Source organism: Macrobrachium nipponense, chromosome 24, assembly GCF_015104395.2.
Source record: "Macrobrachium nipponense isolate FS-2020 chromosome 24, ASM1510439v2, whole genome shotgun sequence".
Taxonomy (NCBI): Eukaryota; Metazoa; Arthropoda; class Malacostraca; order Decapoda; family Palaemonidae; genus Macrobrachium; species Macrobrachium nipponense.
The window spans coordinates 68,777,845-68,798,943 of record NC_061091.1 but is presented as its reverse complement, the minus strand read 5'-3'; the positions used below and the strand labels follow the sequence as shown (position 1 = coordinate 68,798,943).

At 41.4% G+C, this 21,099-nt stretch overlaps 1 protein-coding gene across 4 annotated transcripts in view; it reads right to left on the bottom strand.

The window, feature by feature from the left end:
• Nucleotides 1–21,099, bottom strand: part of LOC135205760 (sorting nexin-32-like) — a 130,794-nt gene that overhangs the window by 90,604 nt on the left and 19,091 nt on the right. For all 4 annotated transcript variants that reach the window (XM_064236899.1, XM_064236901.1, XM_064236898.1 and 1 more), the window contains exons 5-8: nt 20,390–20,483; nt 18,844–19,012; nt 17,856–17,983; nt 17,508–17,684 (exon numbers count right to left, since the gene is read on the bottom strand). In XM_064236899.1, coding sequence (XP_064092969.1) covers nt 17,508–17,684; nt 17,856–17,983; nt 18,844–19,012; nt 20,390–20,483 — 568 coding nt within the window. The remainder of the gene's footprint in view (nt 1–17,507; nt 17,685–17,855; nt 17,984–18,843; nt 19,013–20,389; nt 20,484–21,099) is intronic.

Genomic DNA, 21,099 nt, shown 5'->3' with positions numbered 1-21,099 from the left:
AAAGCTGGAAGTTTGGCAACGTTGATTGTAATCCAACCATAGCAAATTCGATACCTCTTCGTCTAAAGCATCACGCCGGCAGATATCTCCAGCAATGACAATGAACAATTACGAAAATACCCCTGGGAGAGGAATTCGTAATGGCCCCCATAAACGAGAAAGCCCTGGTGGGTATTCCCCCGGGGCATTTACGGCCAAACACCCTAAAACACGCCCCCCCCCCCCACAAAAAAACAAACAACGACCCCAATTAAAGGATACAAATTGCCAAGAGAAAGAATTGGAAGACACTGCGATGGCACTCTCTCTCTCTCTCTCTCTCTCTCTCTCTCTCTCTCTCTCTCTCTCTCTCCGTAGATCCACGGACGAGGAAAAGAACCGACCGCATGGGCGCATTTCCTTAAAATTTAAATATGCCTCTATCAAAATGAGTCACTTATTTTATATTAAATAACTGACGGTTAATTAACTACTGTGGGTCGCAGCTAGAACGTGGAGAGAGAGGGGAGGAATGTTAACCAAAGCTGTTAGGAGAGAGAGAGAGAGAGAGAGAGAGAGAGAGAGAGAGTACTTTGTGACCGAGAAATATCAGGTGTGTATATTATCTATCTATCTATCTATCTACTATCTATCTTATCTATCTATCTATCTATCTATCTATCTATATATATATATATATATATATATATATATATATCATATATATATATATATATATATATATATAATCATGATACGCTCGTTTCAACATTCATTGGCTGGGCCGAACGGTTATGCACACAGATTAAAAAAAAAAAACTGCAGTGTAAATATCCTCCCTCTGTTTGCGTCTGTCTGTCTGTCTGTCGGTCTTTTCCTGGTTCACGTGGTGCTATCGGTAGCACACTTGCTTCACTGACAACCACTACCCCACCCTCCCCACCTACGGAACTCGTGTGAGTTCATCAAGTCATTTGGGATCTACCATTTCGTTCGGTTGCAACAAAAGTCAGAATTCCCACCGATTCCCTCCACTGAGTCGGCTATTTGGGTCTAGGATACGATCCGGATTATTAGTGTGACTGGGAAAGTAAGTTCAAAGAGAGAGAGAGAGAGAGAGAGAGAGAGAGAGAGAGAGAGAGAGAGAGAGAGAGAGAGATCCTGCCCTTGTAGATTACAAGAATATATAATTAAAATCCATTAGGTTGCAAAATTAGGGTTTTAATACAATATATAATGTGAAGGAAAAGCATCAGTTTTACAAAACCACAAAATCTCCTACGCCCTGCTCTATGAGCAAAGAGACGGTGCTGGTATAACGCCAGCTTATTCATAAACCACAAAAAAACAACAGGAGGAAAAGCAACATAGCTGAAAACAAAGGGTCAATAAATCAATTGGAACTATCCCCATTCATACAATAAAATCGATATTGATTAATGATGTTACAAAACTAAAATAATCTGGTTAATATGATCCTCTATACTGCAAGACTGACGTACTCAACTACGTCTAATAGCTTTGCAAATAGTAGACTGACGTACCCAACTACGCCAAATGGCTTTGCAAGAAGTATGGCCACCGAGGGTGAAAATAATACTGAGAGAGAGAGAGAGAGAGAGAGAGAGAGAGAGAGAGAGAGAGAGAGAGAGAGAGAGAGAGAGAGAGAGAGAGAGAGAGAGAGAGAGAGTCTGAAACTATTTCATCACGGTGGGTGTGAATGCTCCGAGATGAATATTACCTCTTCGAGTTCCTGCCGTTCTGAATAATGATTTAGTAGTAACAGCTAGATATTTCAGTACTTAGGTCTAAAGAACGGCTGTTCTTTCCCTTGTCCAGTTGGAGAGAGAGAGAGAGAGAGAGAGAGAGAGAGAGAGAGAGAGAATCCACCTAAACCCTCCAAGCGAGGAATAAAGATGGCGTGAACAGGAAATAAAGAGCCGAGAGGAATAATCGCTCCGTAATTGGATACGGTGTCACGAGCAGTGTTGATCACAGCAGATGAGAACCATTACTTCTCTACACCCGTTCGAAGCCATCGCTATCACCTAGAATCATTACTACATTTGTATCTGTTCTGGAAGTCAAGACGCTGTTCGCCAAGTTTGCTATGTTGATACATCAGTTAAATTCTTTAAATGTATCTAAATACGCGACTGTGAGCGTATATATTTACATACAGCAAAGTGCCCACTAAAACAAACTGGTTCAATTCACCCAGACATAAAAAATAACATTGAACCACCAGAAGTGGTTCAGTTTCCTCCGAGTTCGAACCGAGTGGGACGCCATGGAATATACCGTTAGATGGAACAGAATTTCTCCCCTAATTGACACTCAGCCTTCAAGAGCGTTTCGCTACATTTCCACCGCCTCAAATTAATTTCATTAACATCCTCATGGCAAAGAACACTCAGGAAATATAAGAAATTACAATAGCAAAATCTTCTGTCATTTCAGTTCATAAAACTGCGTTCGTATATTATAATTAGAGTATATATAATATATAATTGTCTATATGTACAAAAGCAAAACGCTTCATATATCTAAAATAAATAGTCGTAATGATGCTACTAACGCTGTAATGGAGAGAGCAATTGCGACTATTTCATAAAAAAAAAAATCACGATTCAAGATAGAGTTCTATATAAAAAAAAAAGCCTGACTTTCAAAATGTATCATCCGGGAGAAATAATATTCTTATTTCCCAGGCCTTTGAATATGGAAAGCTCCCGTCTTTATCATCAGCATTATTTGATCAACAACGATTTCAAATAAGACACAAGAGAGGTCGTCTCTTGTAGCTGTTGCCTTACGGTGTCCTTACCAGCCAATGCTTCGTCAAGCCATCTGTTACACTTATCGAGTACAGTTACGCACAGTGCGCGTGCGCGGGCGTCTCTGTCTCTCTGTCTCTGTCTCTGTCTCTCTCTCTCTGCTTCATGGAGTACATGCGCACTTGAGTAATTATAACGTTTTCTGTGCATTATTACAACGATTAATAATAGGCCTATGCCTACGAATGGTTTTGTGAATAAACCAAGAAAGAATTCGATAACAAACAGTCCAGTTCAGAGTCCATATCAGAGGCCAATGAGAAAGGCAACCCAATGTCCTTAATTAGCCCAGACCCGACACAAACACGAAAACAGGAAGGAAAATAGGGAAAGCCTAGTAAGATTGTTATTGTTACACGGACATGACGTCACACTGAAGTAGGACTATTGAAGTTGTTAGTCATTTTTTTTCCCAAATAAGATTCCCACAAGCAATGAACTTCGAAACATCTCGATTACCTAAATTTCATTTTAGAGTAGAAGAGGCAATATTTACAGCCCTGTAATTATCTTTACAGATATAAGTAAAATGAAAACTAACGCATCCAGTATATTTTCCTGAGCATAACAGTATCTGGAATGAAGTGCACAAGAAAATAGGCTCCGGAGAGAGACGGTCACAGCGGCCTGTGACAGGAATGACGAAAGGAGTTTGTACTAGAAGTAAAGACATCTTTGACGGCGAAGTTGCACGCAAACCATGAGCAGTGAAGCCCGACAGAACAAGTCTTAAAATTTTACCCTTCTACCATAACTTGAAACAGACCATTACTTAATTTTAAACTTAATTAGGCTACATACGAATTTTCATTGCGAGCGAAGATAAAAAGAATCTCATCTTCTCTCCGTCAATGAAACAAACAAAACATTGTCGGTATTCAGTGTAAAGGGGACAAAGAAACCTGTCTTGAATCCATTCATTGCCAAAAAATAAGATAAAATAAAATAGGATATATTAATATAAAGCGACCATATAGTACTCTTGAAGGAAGGAAGGTTGTAAGTCACAAGAGACAAGAGCAGAACTTCGTTTCCACAGAGTAAATGTGAAAGGGTTGCCTCACGGGTGTTACAAGGCTGCATGAGATGAGGAATTCTCTCCTCAAGTTAGATCGGTATCTTTAAAAAAAAAATTAAGTGATTACTAATGCTATTCACTTCATCTTTCATTTTCGTCATCATTCACTGTCAGTAACGCAAACTGATAATGCAAATTAAAAATCAAGAAAAGTAACATAGGCCTAACTGCCGGAAGCAGGTTAGTGAACACAGGTTTTCGGCTCTATAGAAACTACTACTGCGGGTTAATAACAACAACCATATTCTCTCAGTTGCGTGTGAGTTCGAATCCCAAAAGCTCGAAATCGAGATGTAAATCATCACTGGATACAAAAACATGAAATGCAACTTTCGCATTTCGAACACTTCAAAAATTAAGCTGAGAATCAAAGAAAGGAGTTTATTCAGAATAAAGTCCTTCAAAAAAAGTAAATTTTTAAAGGAACAATGAATGAATGAGACGCCAACCACTTGAAAAATGCGGCATCTCCGACCTGTGGCGGTTTCCGCCAAATGTTGGCTGAAAACAGTCGCTTAGCGGATTTACCCGCCATCCACCGGTCCACCCCCCCCCCCCCCCTCTCTCTCTCTCTCTCTCCGACAGATGGCATGAAAAAGACGGTCGCTCTTCTAGAGAATGCAAGAACAGACCAACCGTCAGACTTTTTTTCTCCATCCTGGACGAAGAGCGACCGTTAATCCAGCATAATCCTTGGCCGGATTTATAGGCCACTAGGGTAGACGATTCACAGGCCACTAGGGTAAGCTACTATTCCATTAGGGTAAAAATGTAACGGGAAGACTTTGATATAGACACTTCGCACTGATTTCTATTCGGCAACTGAATATAGTACATTTCACAGGCCACTGGAATACTATGGTTCCACCTAGCATTATTACATGGCTCATTGCATGCGCTCAGCGTGTGGGTCAGGGCATCAAACTATTTATCGAGTATTCAAGGGAGTTGGAAGATTGATATAAAACTCTTTCCGGTACTTACACACTAAAGAGACCCCCCAAAATGCCTAACATGTATTTCCTGGTGGGACTTTCAAAGACTTTGCAGAAACGACTATGTGCCAGCGTTTTAAACAACCATAATTACCCATGGGACTTTTCTACACCTTAAAAACATAACTTTGTAGTCTCATCGTCTCACACACGACTTTTTCATTCTGACACTTAATAACCACAGTGATTAATCGCAGGAAGTTGACGCGTTTAGATTTGCATATGTAGTAAAAATGTATATAAAAAAGGGTTAAAGAATTACCCTTGCTGTGTATGAGTCTATGTGCGCAAGTTATACATCGACACACACCAGCACTATATGTTTATTTAGTCTTATTTTGTTGCACAAGTGTGTCCGCTTTCTTATAATGTGTATACCTACCTATACGCATAACTGTACACAATAATACACACGCGAACAAGACAGACTTGCATGCATAAGTATGTTTACCATCATTATGAAACTCACGAGTCACGATGATACCATAACTAAACATTCATTACACGGAGAGAGAGAGAGAGAGAGAGAGAGAGAGAGAGAGAGAGTTTGCGAGAGAGAGAGTGAGAACTGAGAGATGAGATGAGAGAGAGAGAGAGAGAAATCGTACTGATATCTTTTGCACATAACGGAGAGCCAATCGAATACATGAGACTAGATTTAACGGTTTTCAATCTTTCCCCCCAAAATAAAAAAAAGATTGATGAAAATTCACACAAGGAAAAATGGAGGAGATACACACGGAGACTGAATTATTTGCAATTATAATAACTTTAAAAGTCGAATCCAGTATTCCCCTTTGATATCTCAGCCTGGTCAGGGCAACATAAGGGCACTAAATTATACCATCTCGACGGCGATTCGAAAACAAACTTTTAGCATTAGCAACTCTACAAGGTGATATAGCCTACATTTTTAATAAAATGCAGTGAACATGAGCGCTTATTCTCAGTAACCGCAAACTCATGCTTGTCCAAGATGTGCGCATATACACTTGAGAATTTCTCTTTGAATAACCTAATAATGAACAATTTATTACACGGAACCTTCATTCCTTGTTAACGTTCACTCTATATACTTTGGGGAAAAAAAAAAAACCACTTGCTTTCTGCAAGCTTTCAGCTTATTACAATGCTGATAATTTGGTTTGGCCCAACCATCCTCATCCAATGTGAGTCCGTATCTGTATGTATGTACTATGTATGCATACACATATGTATATACTGTATACACATAATACATGTGTATACATATACATACATATGAAACACTATCTTGCTTCTCAGTTATGAAAAGCATCCACATTATTCTATTTGATTAGCAAAACAAAATGTATTGGTAAAAAGATGTAGGTACAAAGCTTATTGCTTCTGTCCATCCTGTGGACTCGATGAAGTCCAAAATAATATTGGCAAAAGCTATATGCTCTATATTACTATGTATTTGTACTAATACATTTCGTTCTAATCAAGTATCTTACAGTAGATACCTTACATGGACTATTTATATGCATGCATACATATATAAATTACTGAGCAGCCTAACATTCTGAGTCAAGGATAAACAAGTAATAAGTGCCCCAAAGAACTTCGGCGCAATCAAGTTTACTGTACGACGTATAATCAAGTCCACCGAAAATAGATCTTTATTTCAGTGGCTCAGTATAATGCTGTATGAGCTGCAGCCCATGAAACTTTAACCATGGCCTAGTGGTGGCCTGTCCTATATTGTTGCCAGATGCATGATCATGGGTAACTTTAACCTTAAATAATATTAAAATCTACTGTGGCTAGAGGGCTGCAATTTGGTATGTTTGATGACTGGAGGGTGGACGATCAAAATACCAATTTGCAGCCCTCTAGCCTCAGTAGTTTTTAAGATCTGAAGACTGACAGAAAAGTGCAGATGGACAGACAATGCCATCTCAATAGTACTTTTACAGAATATTAAAAGCTAATGTTTCTCAGTTCCACAGTTTTAAAACATCTTCAGCACAGCTGGTCATGGGCAACTTGAAATCAACTTGTCATTCCTAACTTCTACTCTCTCTCCCAAATCTCATAAGACTACTATATTCAACCCTAAAATTCATAGGGATTATATGCTACATCATTCAAAGTTCACTAGCAATCTATACCTGGGGCAATGGGATGTGGCATTCAATTTTGAGGTTATGTAATAAGCCACTTATTTTCATATTAACCGAATTTGATCTCTTCCACATTGATTTGTTTCTGATTTCATAAATTCCTATGAAATTGACGATGAAATGACCAAGGGAATTTCCTGATCATTTTAAAAATAAATATAAACACTAATTTCAATTACTAACAAGAAACTATTTTCATGAGTATTTGAACAATGGGTGGCTCCGGTAAAAAAAATCACTACCCAACTCGTATATAAATTGCTGAAATATGAATGAACCCACTACGCTGGTAAATTACAAAATATTTGTTACTTCATTTCCCTAAACAGATAGCTCATCAGCAGTGCATCTGGCCCACAAACTCACTGTCATTTATCTTCACACTTTTCCAATCCTAAAATCATAAGGCCCTTTTCTTCACACCATCTGTTAATCAATCACTTTCTAAGTCTCCTTCATCATCACTACAACCCTTGTAAATTGTGCATTTTCTTCACCAACCTATTTTCTTCCATTTTTCCCACATGACTAACCCATCCGAAACCACTTCAACCCATCCTTTTGACAGCTTATTTTTGTTACCACTTTTTTCATGTACAGCATCTCCACATTAGTCTTTCAATTCTCCTAACACGGTATATACTACACAAGCAAGCTTCTCAAAAGCTTCAACCTTTATTATTTCATTTGCATTCAACATCTTTCACTTGAGAGAACTGGCTCAAACATGGAAATAAATGTAGGAAGAAAGATCAATGAATATATGGATCTTAAAGAGAAAACAAAGATCCAAATGGAGAGAAGTTATTTAAACTGAATATAGCTGTGAAGTGATAAGAGTAAGTACTTTAAAGTTTTGCTAAACGTGGAAGATAGAAGACAGACACAGCTAAATGGCATAAAAGTGAAAGGGATAGGTCAAGACCACAATGAAATGTTAATGAGTAGTGCATGATCTTCCACAAAGGGAGAGATGTTACTTGAAGATAATGCAGTCTTGTGTTGGTGAATCCTAATGGGAAAAGCTGTAGAATGCATAAAGTGGGAATAGCACTACAGAACTAAATATTTAGGAACAATGTAAACTTGAGATTACTTGCTGTGGGGACAACTGAGAAAAAAAGTTGCAAATAAAAAGCTGAAGACTGTTGGGTCATAAGAACTGTTATGATTAAGTGACAGACCAGAGTTTATTAGTTATCTGGGGCGGGAGGAAAGGTATAGAAAAATTAAGGAAACAGATTACTATTGTACTGCTATAAAGAAGTGTTTAGGAGGTAAAGGTGATTAAGAATTCCAAGTTATAACACTACTTAGTATAGTAAGGAATATGTAAAACGTTTACAAAGGTGCTAAGATATCAGATAGACTGATAGAATTTTATTTACAAACTAGGACAGACATGACCAGGACTGATAAGAAAAGAGCAGTTTGGGTATAGACAAGAATAAAGATGTATGGATCAACTGTTTATTATGAAACAATTATGGAATAATTGAATAATTGTGTAAAAAGTTTGGAAAAAAGGTAAAAACTAATGTTATACATAAACCCACAAAAATGGTTAAGACAAACTGACAAATATCCACTATGAAAGGTTTTGAGCAGGATTCCAAAGTAGTTAATTGAAAGCAGTTAACAAGCGTCTGTGATGAGAGGAAAGTTTGCATTAAAATATGTGGCCAAGATGGTGATCTGCAGGGGAGAAGTGATGAGAGAAACCTTAGGACAGGAGGTGGTGCCAAGTACGGGATAAGAATGGTATTCAGAATAGTATTGAGTGGGTGATGTCTGAAAGTATTTTGGTGCTAATTGATGAAATGAAGAGAGACTGGTATGGGGATGTGAAGCATTTGTAGAAGAAAGGTAAGAGGGAATGTTTGCTAAAGTAAGGCAACTCGAAGCCAGAAATGCAAAGAAATGAGTTACAACATGGAATAGCAGTATTGCTTGATTTGTAAAGATATTTTGAAGTACAGTACAGTAATTATAAAGAACGACATTAAAGTGATATAAAGAGAGTCATACAACAGGTGAAGCAAGAAAGGTAGCAGGATTGCTCAAGAAGTTTCATTAGCAAATTGCTATCTTTCCTTTATGAAATTCCTCTCCTCTTCCACTGCTTTTGCTGAATTTGCTGCTTCCCTTGCTATGCCCTTTCTAATATTTAAGTGTTTAATTCACATTTGCATTCTTTTATAAAACAATTCCATGAGGCTTCACAGACCAAATTCTAACATGGGAAAAATTCTCCCAAAGCTGAAGGGAACAGAAAAATAAGTGTGAGAAATTGATGAAATGTATAGAAATGTAACAACCAGTGTGGAAAATACTATAGGGAAGACTTGCAGGGCTTCCAGGTCAAAGTGGGACTGTACCAGAGATCAGCACTGTCCCCATTTTTGTTCAATATTGTGTTGGATGTAATGGTTGAGGATACAAGGGATGAGTCACTTGGTATTCTATTGCAGAGGCTAGTGCTAGGGATAAACCATGATAGACGGTGATATGATTTAAAGAACAGTAGGATAAAAATGATATTGTTAAACTACAATAAAGTTTTGTACATACTTACCTGGCAGATATATACTTAGCTATAGTCTCCGACGTTCCGACAGAATTTCAAATCTCGCGGCATACGCGACAGGTAGGTCAGGTGGTTCCTACCTTACCCGCCGCTGGGTGGCGGATGTACGAACCACTCCCGTAAGCTTGTCAGATTTTTCTCTTCCACCTGTCTCCTGAGGGGAGGCTGGGTGGGCCATTAATCGTATATATCTGCCAGGTAAGTATGTACAAAACTTTATTGTAGTTTAACAATATCATTTTTGTACATGAACTTCCCTGACAGATATACTTAGCTGATTGGCACCCTTGGTGGAGGGTAAGAGACAGCTCAATAATACAGGTAAGACGGGAAACAACTAATGTTGTAGGATATAAAAACCTTGGTTCTCACCTTTTCAGGATGAAGACTTCATAGATACTATCTCTGAGTCTGCATTGCCTGGAGAGCTACAGCTAGGACGTGGACCTGATGCTGAAAGACTCTCGGATCTACCACTGGGATATGTGATCCCCTATTGTGGTAGAATCCAAGTCGGATGCTGTTAGAGGGACCTTGTCCGCTTACCTAACAGATCCTTACCACTACCTCTGCAAGGAGCCAAAACCCACCAGACCACCTAACCAAAATACAAAGGGTTAATATTACGACAAAAAGAGGTGCCTCCTGCAACCTCTTTCAGACAACCAAAAAACAACAATATAAAATATAGGGTAACATATAAAAAATTTACACAGGATAAGTTTCAGCTCCCTGCCCCAGCACCGAATCCGCCGATACGAAAGGACCCAAGGCGAAGCATTTATCATATGTGATTTTACATCACGTAGGTGAGTGGTTTGCGAAAAACCGATTGGCATCTCCAAAAAGTCGCCTCCATCAAGTTCCGCACAGACATATTTTTTCTGAATGCAAGCGAAGTTGCGATGGCTCTCACCTCGTGAGCTTTCACTTTCAGTAGTCTAAACTGATCTTCCTCACAGGCAACATGTGCCTCTGTAATAAGGCTTCTCAGAAAAAAGGAAAGAGCATTCTTCGACATGGGCCGAGTGGGGTCCTTACGGAGCACCAAAGTACATCTTGATTAGCCTTAAGTTGTTCCTTCCTCTTAAGGAAATACTTCAAATAATTCTCATAGGGCAAAGAGTCTTTCAGGCTCTTCCCCTACTAGAAAAGATAAACTACGAACTTCAAAGCTCCTGGGCCAAGGGCGTGATGGGTTTTCATTCTTTGCAAGGAAACTTGGAAGAAACGAACATACCATAGAATCTTCCTTAAACCCTACATTGCCCTCAATAGCTTGGAGCTCACTCACTCTTTTAGCTGTAGCTAGGGCCAAAAAGGAAGATAGCCATTCTTCGTCAAGTCCTTGAAAGAGGCTAAGCCAGGAGGTTCGAATCTAGACGATCCAAGGAATTGTAGGACTACGTCTAGATTCCAGTTCGGTACTACATGAGGACGCTTAATGGTTTCAAATGATCTAATAAGATCATGCAGGTCCTTATCATCGGATATATTTAAGCCTCTATGCCGAAATACCGCCGCCAACATACTGCGGTATCCCTTAATAGTTGACACAACCAGATGACATTCTTCTTTGAGGAAAATAAGGAAATCCGCAATTTGGGTCACAGAGGTACTGGAAGAGGAAATGTTCTTCCTCTTGCACCAACGTCTGAAGACATCCCACTTTGACTGGTATACACGCAAGGTGGAAGGTCTCCTCGCTCTTGCGATTGCTTTAGCAGCTGCTGCTGAAAAGCCTTTCGCTCTGACCAAACTTTGGACAGTCTGAAACCAGTCAGACTGAGAGCGAGGAGATTTTTGTGGTACCTGTCGAAGTGGGGTTGTCTGAGTAGATCGCTCCTTAGCGGGAGCGATCTTGGAAGGTCCACCAACCATTCCAGTACCTCTGTGAACCATTCTTGGGCCGGCCAAAAGGGAGCGATTAAGGTCATTCTCGTTGAATCGGACTCTACGAACTTCTTGATAGTTAGCCCCAGGATCTTGAAGGGGGGAAACGCGTAGACGTCGAGTCCGTTCCAGTCTAGAAGAAGAGCATCTATTGCTACTGCCTCTGGATCCGATATCGGAGAGCAGTAAGGATCCAGCCTCTTGTTCTTTGACGTGGCAAAGAGGTCTATGTGTGGCCTGCCCATAACTTCCACAGGCTCTGGCATACATCCAGATGAAGGGTCCACTCTGTGGGAAGGACCTGATCTTTCCTGCTGAGGAGATCTGCTCTTACATTCCTTTCTCCCTGCACGAACCTGGTGAGAAGCTTGATTCCTCTTTCTTCTGCCCACAGAAGAAGGTCTCTTGCTGTCTCGTACAGGGAGAAGGAATGCGTCCCCCCCTGTTTCTGATGTATGCCAGAGCTGTAGTGTTGTCCGCGTTGACCTGCACTACCGATCTTCTGACTTTGGGCTCGAAAGCCTTCAGAGCCAACCACAGCCATCAACTCCTTTCTGTTGATGTGCCAGGCTACCTGGTCCCCCACCCAGGTACCTGGACACTTCGTTGGTTCCCAGAGTTGCACCCCACCCCATGTCCGACGCGTCGGAGAACAACACCAGGTTGGGGGTCTGTGATTGAAGAGACAGTCCCTTCGCAAAGAGGTTGGGATCTGTCCACCATAAGAGATGTTTCTTGATGTCCTGGGATAACGACAGGGAGAACGTCAAATCCGAGAACGACGACTCCAATTCCGATGAAGAAAGAATTGGAGCGGTCTCAGGTGCAACCTTCCTAGGGAAACGAATTGCTCCAGAGAGGAGAGTGTCCCCAGCAGACTCATCCACTCCCTCACTGTGCATACTTCTTTCCCTAAGAAGGTTGTTACTCTCTCGAATCCTCGGGCTATCCTTTCCACTGCGAGGGGAAAATAAGCCCGAAAAAACTCAGAGAGTTCATCTGTATCCCGAGATACACACACTCTTGCTCGGGAATTAGTGATGACTTCTTGAAATTGACGAGAAGTCCCAAAGCCTTCGTCAATTCTAAAGTTACTTGTAAGTCCTTCAAACAACGATCTTCTGAATTGGCCCTTATTAGCCAATCGTCGAGGTGTACATGGATATCCTCACCCCTTTCAAATGAAGCCATTGAGCCACATTCCTCAAAATCCCCGTGAACACTTGAGGGGCCGTCGAGAGGCCGAAACACAGAGCCTGAACTGAAAAATTTTCCCCCCATCATGAATCTGAGAAACTTCCTCGAGGAAGGATGGATCGGTACGTGGAAGTAAGCGTCCTGAAAATCCAAGGAAACCATCCAGTCCCCTGGACGAAGCGCTGCCAGCACTGATGAAGGCGTTTCCATCGTGAACTTCTTCTTTTCTACGAAGAAGTTCTTCAGGGCGCTTACATCCAACACCGGTCTCCATCCCCCTGAGGGACTTCGGAACTAGGAAAAAGGCGGTTGTAGAAGCCCGATGAATGATGGTCTGTCACTAGTTCGATAGCCCCCTTCTCCAGCATCTGATCTACTGCTAGATGGAGAGCTTGATTCATGATGGGGTCTCTGTACCTGGCCGTCAGTTCCCTTGGGATGGTCGTCAAGGGAGGTCTTTCGACGAAAGGGATGAGGTAACCTCTCCTCAAAATAGAAAGGGTCCAAGGATCCGCCCCTTTTTGGGCCCAGACTTCTGCAAACTCTAAGAGTCTGGCGCCCACCGTTGTTTGAAGGCACTTGCAAGTTATTTGGGGGCTTTAACAGACTTGGCGAAAGTCTTACCCTTCTTGAAGGTCTACGACCTCTAAACGTAGAGGTTCTTGATGAAGATGCCCCTCGAAAGGGTTCTCGAACACTTGCCTTTTCCTTCTTAGCCTTGGTAGGGAAGGAAGGGCGAGGTTTTCTTGCCGACTGTGCCAAAAGGTCCTGGGTGGCTTTGGCCGAAAGTGACCTCGAAATGTCCTGCACTCGATGTTTCGGGAACAACTGAGTAGACAGAGGAGCAAAACAGCAAAGAAGACCTCTGAGCATGGGAGACCGACTTCGTTAAGAAGGAACAGTAAACCGACCTCTTCTTCACGATGCCGGCCCCATAAAGGGAGGCGATTTCACTCGCTCCGTCTCTTACTGACTTGTCCATACAAGACAAAACACACATAAGATCATCTGGTGAAATTGACTCTGGCACTTCAATTTTCTTGGCTAGGACTCCCAACGACCAATCAAGGAAGTTAAATACTTCTAGCACTCTAAACATACCTTTGAGCAAATGATCCAATTCGTTCATTGCCCAAGTCGTCTTAGCAGAGTTAAGGGCAGTTCTCCTTGTCGAATCTACCAGTGCCGAAAAATCCGAATCAGCCGAAGACGGTAGACCCAATCCTAAGGGCTCTCCTGTTCGTACCAGAAACCAGCGCGTCCTGATAACTTCGAAGGAGGAAAAGCGAACATCGTTTTCCCCGCTTCTTCTTTGGAAGCCATCCAGGAACCAAAACTCCTCAGTGCCTTCTTCATAGAAAGAGTTGGCTTCATCCTCACACAAGAAGAACTCTTCGCTGTCTTCGCCGTTGAAAAAAGTGAGTGAGGAGAAGGAGGAGCCGTAGGCGTAAGGGAATCCCCAAAAACTTGTAAAAGTAGCTCTGTAAGCTTCTTGTAAGAAGAGACAGCAGCAGAAGTGTTCGGTTCCTCATCCGAACCTTCTAGGACGTCTTGTCGAGGCGCGCGCGGAACGAGATCCTTAGGTGACGAAGGGATCTAGCAGGAGTTGAGCGAGAGGTTGGAGAACGCCCTCTCTTAGAAGAGTTCACATCCACTGGAGAACGATGAGAAGATCTGGGAAGTATACGATGAGACTCCCTCTTCAAGGTATACGGGATCTCAGCCGAAGGAGAGGTAGGGCTCCTACTCCGAGAATTCTCGGAAACATCCGCAGGGCGCTTACGAGGAGGCGAGCGCCTACTATACTCTATGCACCTATCCTGGGGCGAGCGGCTGCCAGAGAAAGGAGCGGCCTATCGAGAGCAGAGCTTGCCGCGGCTCTCCATACCTGTCCAGTTGCGTACGATCAACGGAAGTTCGACTGGAAGGCGAAATGCGCCTACTAGGAGAAGGCTGCTTGCGAGACTCTTGACGTCTAACAAGAGGGTAACATTCAGGAGAAGGGCGCTTCAAAACTAACGAGCGCCTACTTGGAGAAGGGCGCTTCCGGGATTCCTGGTGCCTACCAAGAGACAAACGGTCAGGAGAAGTGCGCCTAGAAGCGGGAGAGCGCCTACACGGAGAAGGGCGCTTGAAAGACTCTTGTTGTCTGCCCTTAGGAGAATAATCAGGAGTATGACGCCTTAAAAGAGACGAGCGCCTACTAGGAGAGCTATGTGCAGTAGGCTCTTGGCGCCTACCTGCGGGGAGCGGCTAACAGTAGGCCGTCTATCATGCACACGACTCCTACCAGACTCTAGATGCCTGTCAGGAGAGAAGTCACGATCCGATACTCGAGGAGAGTGACATCTGGAAGAAGAACGCCTACTTGTATAAGGGCGCCTTCTATAATCTTGAGGCTGCTGAGGAGAAGTCTCACGCGAGGGAGTTGAAGAAATCGCGTGATGAGCAGGTGCAGTGCGCTTACCGGAAGCGGGAATCCAATCTGGAGAAAAAAACTTCTTTCTCCATAGAGCGTCCTACCGATGTTTGGCGCCTTGAAATTGAAAGAGAGCCAGGCGAGCGAGGGCGCTCACGCGAGTGAGGGCGCTCCCGCGAGCGAGGGCGCTCACGCGAGCCCCCGACCTTCATACGAAACCTCCCCATATGAAGGAGAACGATCCTCTGAAGAGCGGCGCCTAGATCTCTTGATCGGAAGAGAAACGTCCTTCTTCCTACGTGATCTAACTGCTAGAGAGTGCTGCTAGCGCCGTGATCTGAGCTTGAAGTCCCGCGAGTACTCTCGTAGGAGAATCTTCTAATTCTTCCTCGGAAGCAGGCGCCGAGCGCGGAGCGCGAGAAGAAGAACGATCACAGGATTTTCTTGTGTTTCTTCGCCTCCACCGACGATTCTTCCGGGAAAACCTCCGGACTAGAAGCCAAAGGACTGCAGGGAGCCTTCCAAGCCCTCTTCAACGGGCGCGACGCATCCGGGGAGTTCCAACCTCTCTTCGGAGAGGGAGACGACGAAGAGGAGAAGCATTGGCGTAGGAGCTCCTTCTTGTAGCGATCCGAGGCAGCCTGGGAGCGTACTTCAGGATCTGCCGAGGGGACGCCTGACCGGTGGGGGCTCTCCCTAGCCCTCCTGCGGCTTTCGACTTTCTACTCCACTGGAACTGGGAGTCTGGAAGAGGTCTAGGCCTAGAGGCACTAAGGAGCCGGTCAGACGCACCCTCCACAACACTGGGGACACTGCACTGATCACTAACACTCTCCTTACCTTCCAACTGACGAATCTTCTGATCCACAGAACGATTCTTGGCTTTCAGAGCTGCCGCCTCCGAAGGCGAATCTCCGGCTTCGGTGCGGGGAGCCGGGGCTGCAACTTGGGGAAGAAGGTTCTAATTCTACGTTAGTACTATTAGGATCCACATCCAACTCACTCATTCTAGATCTGCTAGAACTTCTAGAGGAAGCCTTACGCACTCTATCACGTTCCAACTTCCTAACATAAGAAGAGAGAGCCTTATATTCTTCTTCATTCAATCCCTTACATTCACTACAAGGGTTAGCAAACGCACAATCATTCCCCCTGCATTTCCTGCAAACCGTGTGGGGGTCTACCGAAGCTTTCGGCAACCTCACCTTACATCCTTCATTCACGCAAACCCTAAACAACACCGAAGTTTTAACTACCGATTCTAGATCAGACATCGTTAAAGAAAATCAAACTCAAAATCAAACCGGTCCACAATCAGCGTATGCCAAGCCAAACAAAGCGAATACGTCACCAAAAGAAGTCCAAATTAACTCCAGGCAAGCGAGAATCGAAAAACTATCGAGAGGAACCGACAACAGTTGTTATCGTTCCCGCGACAGAGAAAAATCTGACAAGCTTACGGGAGTGGTTCGTACAGTCCGCCACCCAGCGGCGGGTAAGCGGGTAGGTAACCACCTGACCTACCTGTCGCGTGTGCCGCGAGATTTGAAATTCTGTCGGAACGTCGGAGACTATAGCTAAGTATATATCTGTCAGGGAAGTTCATGTACAAAAAAATTTTTTTTTAAATATTATATATATAATATTTGGGATGAATAGGCTTGGAGAACTGAATACTAAGTCTTCAAGCACCTGGGTTTGATAATATATGCAATGGGTGGAAATGTTAAGAGGTTAATTATTGAATTCCAACCAGATGAAATAATAGGATAAGGGTGCTGGACAAGGCCTGTAATAAGAGAGACCCTATCAGGTTGAAGGGTAAGGTAGGTAGGACCTGCTATGTTACAAGGGACAGAAGCAACTCCACTGAAGAAAACAGAGTAAAGGAAATGAAGTGTGGCAGAAATGACAATGCTGAGATGGATGAGTTGAGTGACAAGAAGAGACAGGATAAGAAATGAATAAATCAGGGGATCAGCAAAGGGTATTGAAGTCATAAAAAGTCAAAAAATAAAAAAATTAGGATGGTCTGGGCATCTAATGTGGAGGGGAGACTGAATAATATGTTGCAGGCGAGATCATGGAAATGGACATGCTGGGAAGGCGGAAGGCCAAAGAGGAGATGGAAGACTGCATTCAGGAAGACATGAGAGACAATGAATAAACAAATGGAGGACACTTGATAGAAACAGCAGGAAGCCATTCATTAAAAACAGCCACCCTAAATAAGGATTTAGTTAAGAGGAACTGTGCATACCATGAACAATCATACTTGATTGAGTCTACTAGTGGCATACTAAAACTCACCATGATAAACAAAAAAATATCTGGAAGATAAAAATGGGTATGTAAGTTCTGAGATGGGTACTTACCGCATCTTTTCTGTTGGGCTTGGCCTTGTCGAGGGCTCGGTTACAAGATTGGTAATCCACCATCAAACTGGTACGGTCAAGAAGCATGTTGTTCTCAGAATCAATGTAGTTATTCCAAAGGTTAAGAACAGACCCTAGCATGATCTCTTCTTTGGCAGTCTTTTTTTCTAGCTGACCCTACACAGAATAAATTTACATCATTAATTATGGCTACAATATTTAATAAAGTACTTACATTTCATATACAATGTGGCTAAGTCTACATGAAAAAACTAATCTGAAACTCAATACCATGAGATTTATTTTCACATATTAAATTTCATTAAAATACACTAAATGAAAACTCACCTTTAAATTATCTACAGTGTCATAGAAAAGGATATTCATGATGTTAAACTGTTTATTATGGAGTTCACTATTTGGCATACTGCTCTGCTTAAATGCTGTTACTAACTGCTCTAGTTGATGACTTACTCCTGTTAAAAAAGAAAAGACCAAACCATTTAACATAAGCAAAATCAACTCCATATCTCAACAATTTAATATAAAATAAAAATCCTAATTTATCAGAATCCCATATACATTCAGCTAAAATTAAAAGTAAAGCTAAAGATAATAAACACAATACTCATATTATGTCTGTATGAATAGTTTCTTGGCAAAGACAAAAAGCCACTAATTTCTGGGCAGCTATACAAAAGAAATCCTAGTAGAATGTCCGAAACAGAGCTAATGCAAGGACTTGCTAAAACAAATGTAATCCAACATTATTAATGCATAGATGTTCAATTTACTTAAGCTCTGCTGCTGCCATACTATCTAAAGAAAGACCTCATACAGTAAGGTTTCCCTTAATACTATCAGTGTTCCTGAAATACCTTGGGCTTAATGGGATAAAAGAATTTTTCTCCAAGTCACTGACAAAATAGTGATACACAAAATGTAATTAAAAGTTAAATACTTATAACCAAATCATCAATAAAAATCATTAGAGCTTGAAAATCATAATCACTGGTCAAAAACTTATTACAAAACCAATTTTGATGGTCATCAATAACAGAGAGAGCCAACACAATAGTATTATACTTTCTTAAGTAAATAAAAGTGTCACCTTGACCATCAGTTGCATTGCATGTTTGCTTTTACTTTTCATCAACAGAAAATTAAACTGAATGATATAGCATTACTTTTCTTTATAAAAGTAACTGTGGTGCCTATCATAAAATATCAAAACTAACCTGACTGACTTCATTACAGCTTTCAAATTTTGGTTTATGCAAAATTGCAAGACAAATACCCCACCTTAATTATAATACAGTGAATAATCTAAACTTACTATACTGAGCACAAATAATCTTGTTAAAGGCATCAGCGGTATTGTTGATAGCTGGATGGTATTTGGCCACCCAGTCTCTTTCCTTCTGGAAGAACTCCTCACAGTCAGGATACGACGACTTTCGGAAATCCAGACTGTTTGAAAGCTTGGTCATTATACCCTTCTTCACCTAGAACCAAAAGTTTAACAATAAATTTGTGAAATTTACACTAAAGCACAATTGCTGGTTCTATTTAGTACTTATTATAAATTTGGGAATTTACAATGTTTTAAGGTGAAATCATCCATGCTACTACAAAGACAAATAAGGTATCTACAGAAGAGCTAATTTATGCATAATTTAGGTTAACTTAAAGGGCACTTCAAATGTAAATGTTATGATCACAAGAATTTAACATAAAGAATAGAAGGGCAAGGCCACAAACTATACATCTGCTGCCCAAAGCTAATACTGTTGCCATATTAAAACTGGCAACACATGGACACAATGAAGCATGATCAGAGAGAGAGAGAGAGAGAGAGAGAGAGAGAGAGAGAGAGAGAGAGAGAGAGAGAGAGAGAGAGAGAGAGAGAGAGAGAAACATTGTATCTAAAAGAGTGATCTCTTGAAGTAAAAAGAAGAAAAGGTGGAGGGGCCTCCATGAACGAATACCAAGCATGACAGCATTCAATAAACTTAACTTCAAAAATAATATTGTGAGAAGCCTACAATGCCTTAAGGTTTGCCTACTGAGAATACAGCTCTGCCTCACCACTGACTTATATGACTTTGCAAGAAATCTGTCAGTCAAAAAGAAATCATACTCTTTATGATGGCTCACAAAATAGTCTTTCAGATAAAAAAGAAAAAAAAAGAAAAAAAAAGACAAGAAATCTTAGCTTCAGGATCTGAAAAGATCATCAGTAGTATCAGTTTTCCCACTCTAGAGTGGGCACAGATATGCATCCTTTTTAAATACACAAAGCATGTGGCTACAGTGTTGGCAAAAAACTATTGCGTTGCCATTTTTCCACCACATCATCTAAGTCTCACAAATTTTTTATGCTGCTATGAAGCAGTCAAGACTGAAAAAAGCTAGGAAGGTGGGGCCCTTATGAGATGCTATGGATTAACCGAGTGAGGTTCCACCTTGAAGAAAATGGACTGAACTGGAACTTCCAAAATGCATTTAACTTTCTACTTATCCAATGCTAGTTAATCATCTGTAGGTTCTTTGCATCAAAATGCTCACCTAACAATATCAAGATATCTACTACAACCTACAGTAAGACATACAGCACTCTAGACAGTACTAAAGCTTATTTTCAGTTTGCCTGCAACCTCCAGTTACATTGTTTCCTGACTTAAAACTTTTAAAACTGTTTTCTTTGGTCTCTTCTCACCCTGCTATCCAACTTTTGCCTCACTCCAATCATTATCCCTCATGGAAAAAGAAACTCTCAAGGAGAGACCTAGGAAAACTTAGAATGTGATTCATTGGTCTCATTACACTACTTAATCACTACAAAATATCAAGAAAGAAATAACACTGTCTCTTTAACCTACCTTAGTTCTTGGTGGAGCTTCTTTGATAGTCAAGAACATGTGGAGTCTTTCATTCTTCCCTAGGACTGGATGACTCAAAAGTAGTTCTAAATATCTGAAAATTAAATAACATATTGTCATATACCAAACCAATTTAAAAAAAAAACTATTAGGAAGCAATTATATTTATAGTTATATGGTAAATAAAATGATATTGTTAAACTACAATAAAGTTTTGTACATACTTACCTGGCAGATATATACTTAGCTATAGTCTCCGACGTTCCGACAGAATTTCAAATCTCGCGGCACACGCGACAGGGAGGTCAGGTGGTCTACCTTACCCGCCGCTGGGTGGCGGGCGTATGAACCAATCTATCTCTCCAGCCAGATCTTTTTTTTTTTCACCTGTCTCCTGAGGGGAGGCTGGGTGGGCCATTAGACGTATATATCTGCCAGGTAAGTATGTACAAAACTTTATTGTAGTTTAACAATATCATTTTTGTACATGAACTTCCCTGCCAGATATATACTTAGCTGATTGGCACCCTTGGTGGAGGGTAAGAGACAGCTAAAGTAATAAGGAGAGATAAGAAACAACTGATGTTGTAGGATATAAATAACCTTGGTTCTTACCTGTTCAGGCAGAAGACTTCATTGATATTGTCTCTGAGTCTGCGTTGTCTGGAGAGCTACAGCTAGGACGTGACCTGATGCTGAAAGACTCTCGG